The following is a 7500-nucleotide window of genomic DNA, read 5'->3' as shown; positions in this document are numbered from 1 at the left end:
TGGCTTGTTTCCAAGTGGTAGGCAAGAAGTCTGATAATGTCGAAAGTGATTCCATCATCCTCAGGTGTAGTGGAGTTGCTAGTCTTAATGGTTGCAAGGAGTTCTTCCCTTGTAAAAGGTGCCTCAGCCTCATCTAAGAGGTGGCACTGTTAGTCAATTTCGTTTTTATGGCTTAATTTAAGGGAGCACCTGCGTATAATGGGAGACCATCAAGAGAAGAGTCCTCACACCATTTATTGAGGAGAGATGAGACCACCCTTTCTGGATGTGGGTGGGGTGTTATATACTGCATGTATTACGTCTAAACTTCCATACATTACTCATGGATGTCATAGAATCAGTTGATTCTGCCCAGGTATGAAATCTTTTCTCCCGTTTTCATGTCATTATCTCATTGATCACTTTTTCTAAAAAACAACAACACAAGATCCCTAGCTAAGTACACGTTTTCCTCCAAGTGTTGTAGCTGACTTACTGTAGATCGTATGAGCCTTCTAAGAAGTTTTAACTCAGGGTCTTTGTTCAGTTGTGCACGTCTACCTCTGTAGGATAAAGATCCTTGCTTGGCAGGCTTTTTAGGTTGTAGTTGAGTAATGATATTGCCAACTTGTTGACAGAGAGCTTCATTAAAGTGATCCAGGCTGGTAGGAGTAGTCTTCATACCAGCAGGCAATTCTTTCAATGAATTCACCATGATATTTAATAGCAAGGTCGTATCGAAGGCGTGGCTGGGGTGGGGTTCTTTTGCAAAAAGGAAGGGTTATAGTTGATGCCCAGTGATCACTAAGAATGCAATGACTTTCGCAGTGCTCGGTAGTGTGTGCTGATTGTAGAGAGCTGTATAGTCCAATTTTCCGCCCAGATAATGTTTTTTTTTTTCTAAGGGGCATAATAGGTGTATGGGGTCACTAGTATTTTGGAGATAGTCACAATAATCCTGAGCGTTTTTGCCAATGGTACTTCCCTCGGAGCCTAGGAGAGGATAGCGAGCATTAAAGTCCCCGCACAATAAGACAGTATCAGTATGTATCATGCAGTCAGGAGGTTTAGGCAGCACCTCACCATCACGTGGATTATATACATTATTGATGGTGATAGATTTACCGTCAAGAAATATTTTAATACTAAGATATTCAGCACAGGTGTTGTCACGATCGTCATCATTCATTTTCGGTGGAATTGAGTTCTTTATGTAAGTGCCAAGCCCTCTTGTAGAGAGATTAACAATATTTGGTGTGTCCTAGTATATGTATCACGCATTTTTTGCATAACTCCCTGAAAGCAACACACATCAAGATTTTCGGAGTGAAGGTACTGGGAGAGTTGCCTTGCGTTTCTGTAGACTGTTTACGTTCAAGAGATTACTTGGAGACATTGATTATTTCACCATTCCCAAGGCCCACTACAGGGTGATGCTGTTGTTGATTGAGGAGGAACATTAACATCCTTTCCTGAAGTTGAGATTGCTGAACCATTTGTTGTTGCATCATCATCATCATCTGCTCCATCTGTCGGCGTAGTTTTTGTAGCAGATCATTTATTTCTCCGTTGGACTCTTTTTGTCTTGTTGCAGTGAGGGCTGAGCTGCAACTGATGCTGAGGCTGGTGGTGAAGCTGGTACAGCAGATTGTGCTAGGGTTAGTGCTGCAGCTGGTATTGGAGCTGGTGCAGAAGCTGATGCAGTAGAGAGAGAGAGAGAGAGAGAGAGAGAGAGAGAGAGAGAGAGAGAGAGAGAGAGAGAGAGAGAGAGAGAGAGAGAGTGAGAGTGAGAGTGAGAGAGAGAAAAGAGAGAGAGAGAGAGAGAGAGAGAGAGAGAGAGAGAGAGAGAGAGAGAGAGAGAGAGAGAGAGAGAGAGAGAGAGAGAGAGAGAGAGAGAGGAAGGAAGGGAGGGAGGGGTGTGGGGCAAGGCATTCAGATCTTCATCAACAAACCGATGTCAACATAAAAGGAGAGTAAAATACAATTTACAAATGCCATATATAGTGAAGTAAAGAACCCATGACGGTGCAAGAAAGGAAATCACGTAGACCTACGCAGACTGCCAGTGTCCCTTAGCGCATTTTTATTTTAGTACATATTGACAGTAGGGCATAATGATCACGCACTTACAACGACTACTTCGAACAGGTGCACGGAGACGCAGGGGGACTCCGACCTCCTTCTGTCGGAGTTGCTTGATCACAAGGGCAGTGACGTGGACGCTCCCCAACAGCTATTCCAGGGAATGACCTTGGACGAATACCAGGCCAACATTGCTGCTTTTGAGGTATGAATAGCAAGAACATTATGCGCGTGTGTATATGTATGTATATATGTGTACACACACACGAACACGCAAACGTACACGCACACGCGCGCGCACACACACACACACGCGCACACACACACACACACACACACACACACACACACACACACACACACACACACACACACACACACATTTTTTTTTTGTTTACTTATTTACTTATGTATTTATATCCATATTTACATTTTTATGTTTATATATATATATGTATGTATGTATATATATATATTTGTGTATATACGTATGTATATATGTATGTATGTATATATGTATATATATATGCATGTATGTATGTATTCAGTGGCGTAGCTAAGGGGGTAAGGGTAATTTTACATGACCATCAACCCCCATCGGACCAAAAAATACAAGTTTACTAGAAAATACGAATAAATAAATTATATATTTTTGGTTGAACTAATTCATTATTTTGCTATTATGAAAGCCCTTACAGAAGAGGTGAATTTTCTATACAATGAGTCCAATGTATGTTATTTTTGGTGAAATTTGTTTAAATATTTTTGCTTTGGTTATACGAAATACTTGTTTCAGCTCAAATAAATAAATAAATTTTGTCAAATGTATTTTTTAAATCATACCTTATAAAATATAGGCAGGTCCCACAAGGAGCCTATTCCCCCGGCCCCGCAATGTCTAGGTGCGCCTCTGTATTAATATCTCTATTTCATTAAAACGTTCCTGCGTTTCATTTTCTGCTAAAACACTCACGACTGTGTTAGCATGGGTGATTCGAAAAAGCTCTACATTTTGTAAATAAAGCTGAACTCCACCTGCCTGCTTGCCCTACACACGATGCATCTCCCTCAGGATTCACGGACCTACGAGTGTGGGATCTGCTGCTCAGACAACTTGAGTAGAAACAGCATGGGCTCGTGCCAGCGCTCGCAAGGACACCTATTCTGCCTTGACTGCATCAAGAGGTGAGAATTCTCCTCTTTTGGAGGAAGAGAAATCCACACATAGGCACAGACATTTACGCTCGCACGCACGCACATGCACGCGCACGCACATGCACGCACACGCACATGCGCACGCACACTCACACTCACTCACATTCACACTCACTCACATTCACACTCACTCACTCCACACACACTCACTCCACACTCACACACTCAACTCACACATACGCACATATGCACGCACTTACGCAATCCAACAAGCCAGTAAACAAACAAACAAACAAGACAGCAGAAAACTAGCACTAATCTATGTATATCAAATTGTGTAAAAGTTGTAAGAAAAAATCATGTAATAAAGTTAAAGAAAAGTTTTAAAAAATGGAAAAGATGGTGAGGTTTGGCAAGTCGAGAAGTTCGAGCGAGAGAGAAGAAGGAGAGAAGTGACCGTGAATCTTGCATGGTAAGCATTTCGTGCATGGAGATAAGTAGCTGGAATCAAAGTTCTGTTTTTTTGTTTGTTTGTTTAATGGGAGCACAAAAAGACTGACGAATGAATAGTTTAAAACTGAGGTTTTCGAAGCCATCGCAGAAAGGCCGGCAGCATAATGTAAAGAAATGCGGTAAAAGAAACACTGAATTTGAAAGAAATAATAAATAATTAATTATGCTAAAATGCAACTATTTATAGAATAAATACAAAATTTATCTTTTCCTGAAATGAATGTAGAGGTAAAAGTCAAGAAGGGGAGCAGTGGCCAAATAAAAGCAAATTCTCTACAAGAAAAAAATAATACAAGTGAACGTAAAGGATTAAACGTTAAGTACAAACACACACACACACACACACACACACACACACACACACACACACACACACACACACACACACACACACACACACACACACACACACACACACACAGAGAGAGAGAGAGAGAGAGCTTCAGCATTTACCGATGTGACGAAAGTAAACAATAATGGTTTCGTAGAAAGTTTGAACAAATACATATAGTAATTTGCAGGGATGAGCGAGGAAAACGACAGTAACCCTTTAATAGGAGATAAAAAGTGGTAGATGATGGTATCGTACGATAATGAATACAAGACTTTGATTGTTGGTTTCCGCAAGGCTATAAATCCCAAATGCATGGAAAGGAATATTTTAGCACATAGGATTATCAAAAAAGAAGCGCCTCGGGAAATTGGCATTCCTGACCAATCAAATCACAACCAATGTGGCAAAATAAAGCTAAAAACACAGCTTGATGATGAGTACGAAAAAAAATGGAAAAGTTAAATTATGCACAACAGTGCCAAGGAACTGCAGAACTAAGAAAAATAAAGCTGATGCAATGAGAATTTCCCAATAGAAAATGTAACATTAGGACTCAGATATTATATTTGAAAAAAAAAAAAAAATCGGGTAAGCGGAAACGGAATGGAATCATTATAAATGAAGTAGAAATTATATGAAGACCAATAGTGCAACTGAAGATAATTGAGCGAGCGAAACACAAGTTCTTGTTCTTTGATAAACGACTCGCAAATGACAAATGTTGCAGGATGTTTTGTAACGCTTAATGCACACTATTTCAGAGACGCCGTTGATTAATCTGTTGCGTGGTAACCTGATATTTTAATTCTAAAATTAATAATTTTGAATATTTTCAGTCCCTTTACTAAAAACTATTGAATTTATATTCTGCATTTAGGCATTATATTCAACAAATGAACACCGTCATGTTTTGAATTGTAGTCACATTGGGTGTTATTATTATTTCTATTATTATTTTTATCCTGAAAGTAATATTAAGAATAATCAACAGGTAGTAACATTAATTATAATGACCAGGGTAATGATATTAATATAGATAATGAAGATGATAATATTAATAATAGTGAAAAAAATAATGAATAACAATAACAATGATAGTTATGATGACAATGGTCATAATGATAATGATAATCAAAGTCATAGTAATAATAGTGATAATAATAATAAAACTGATAATAAAAAATAGTAATAACAGTAGTAATAATAATTATGATAATAGTAATGACTATTAATATGATAAGATTATATGTATGGTGACAGTTCCTTATCCCTTTCCTTCCCTCCCCCACCTCCCTTTACTCCCAGAGCCCCCTTTCCCCCTCCCCTATCTCCCTTTCCTCTCTAAGCCCCCTTTCCCTCTCCTCCAACCTTCCTTCTTAATCTCCCTCGCGGATAGTGTATAAACTGACGGGGTACTTACTTCATTGCAGTATACAGTCGCTAAAAAAGTATCTTTACTCAGGAGTAGATGAAACCGAAACGGTCGCTAGTTGATTCGGAAATGTTGGTACTTGTTGTTTTCAAAGTTCGGAACAGATGAAGCCCCATAACGTGTTCGAAGTGTTTCGGAGTTACGATATGGCTAGGGCCTCGTACCATGCAAATATTAACAATGGTGACCTCATAGACCATTTGTAGCGTTATAATTACGCGTTACTTTGAGGGACTATCAAGATGCAAAATATCAAGATCAGGTATTTCGAAGCCAACTGTGTCTGTGGATCCTGCGACGCCAAGCAACCGGATCCACTAGAGACAAGGCCAGACGTGGACACTAGATCAGTGGTCCTTAACCTTTTAACTACCACGCCCCCCATTAGGAATTTGTCCCTCCCTCCACGCCTCCCTTGCATCTGTAAATAAAATTCCTTCTCAGATTTTAAAGGAAATGATAAATATGTTTTGTTAGTCTTTTTAATGAGTATGAATTAGTGGCATTACGATTAAACTTTCCATTATGTGACCATGGTCTCGTTAAGAGAATAACAAAGATAATTAGAGAAAACACTGTATTTTTCCAAGGGCTCGCTCCCCCTTTAGAAAATAATGAAGCCCCCCTAAGGCGGCATTTCCCCCAGGTTAAGAACCACTGCTCTAGATGCACGACGGAGGAAGATGATCAAGTAAATGTCATTCAAAACTATGAATATATGAAACAGATAGGAAGCTTGCATTGAAGTTCTTGAATATCACGAGCTAACGAAAACCATTTGACACTTACCCCTTACATCTAAATGAGTTTGAGATGGGAACGTGGCAGACAGTTAGTCGCCACATCCTCTTACTGAGTCATTTTCTTCTTAGTTATTTATTTATATTATTATTAATTTCTAACAATCCATAACTACTGCAAGTGATGCGTGCTGGCAACAGCACCCAGACTGTCAGAAATAGTTTGAGTGGATGCACAGAGCGGTGTCGGGGAGTTGACGGATGTCGGGCCCGGCAGATTTACGGTGTATACCTACGTGGAAATCCTGGACGAGATGTTTCTACCATCGGTGAGGGCTATGGTGTTCCCCTATTCAGAGATATTACCTCGTCGAGGATAGCAGCCCTATCCACACGAGCAGTGTGGATAGATTTCAGTCTCATTGAGAATGTTTGGGCTGTCATGGGCAGAGACTTCCCCAAGGTCATACCCGGAATCGTCATATCCACGTTACCCAAGTAACGCAAGTTAACGGCCGAGTTCGTGGCATCCATACCTCGTAGACTTACCAGAGTTCGCCAGGCTGGTGGCAGTAACACAAAATATTAATAATATACAATTCAAAACCCAATTTTTTTTAAACTGTAGCCCGGGCGAAGTGGACAAAAAAAAAAAAAAAAAATCAGAAAAATAAGTTATTCTTGTGCCATTCTAAGCTACAACCGGATCTGTATAGGTGTAATTAGTATAAAAAAAAGTTAAAAATTGTGGACCTTAGGGGGTCTAGGGGGAGACAGTCTAGGGGGAGACGACTGTCCCCTCTCCTTCAAATGATGCCCCAGTAGGGGATACCAGTATCAGGTCGAGCTCTCAGCACTTTTTTTTCCAAAGAGTAAATATATTTTTTGAGCGACTGTAGTGAAGAAGATTGATAATGATAATAACAATAATATTACTGAATCATTTCGTGATGTTGAAAATAATAATAATTTGGAGATTTCGTTCTTGGGGAAGTACATCTTCTTAGAAGGTGATTTTAGTAGGATAACAAACTAGGAAAAAATAAGATTATAAAGCGCTGCCTAATTCATGAAGTGTAAAATAAGCTATGAATGCGTACTGCCTTTCTCATAATGTGACTGAAGATACCAAGGAAAGAGGGCTGGAAGGGTCGTCTCGTGACGCAATATGCATGAAACGTTATGAGATGATATAAATGATATAGAGTACTATCCTCTGCTACTAAAAAGTGATCAAGTAATGATGAACCCAAAATATTGCTCAT

General features: G+C 39.5%; 1 protein-coding gene across 2 annotated transcripts in view; it reads left to right on the top strand.

Moving 5' to 3' along the window:
* Positions 1-7500, top strand: part of LOC125030797 (E3 ubiquitin-protein ligase RNF216-like) — a 14668-nt gene that overhangs the window by 2977 nt on the left and 4191 nt on the right. Inside the window, exons 2-4 of one of the 2 annotated variants that reach the window (XM_047621097.1) lie at positions 1574-1637; positions 2128-2266; positions 3134-3246. In XM_047621097.1, the coding sequence (XP_047477053.1) occupies positions 1594-1637; positions 2128-2266; positions 3134-3246 (296 nt within the window). In that variant the 5' untranslated portion in view covers positions 1574-1593. The remainder of the gene's footprint in view (positions 1-1573; positions 1638-2127; positions 2267-3133; positions 3247-7500) is intronic. The other variant, XM_047621096.1, reaches the window with a different exon arrangement.

The sequence above is a fragment of the Penaeus chinensis genome, chromosome 11 (assembly GCF_019202785.1).
Source record: "Penaeus chinensis breed Huanghai No. 1 chromosome 11, ASM1920278v2, whole genome shotgun sequence".
NCBI classification, from domain to species: Eukaryota; Metazoa; Arthropoda; class Malacostraca; order Decapoda; family Penaeidae; genus Penaeus; species Penaeus chinensis.
The sequence above is the reverse complement of the archived record's forward strand: the minus strand, read 5'-3'. Positions and strand labels throughout refer to the sequence as shown.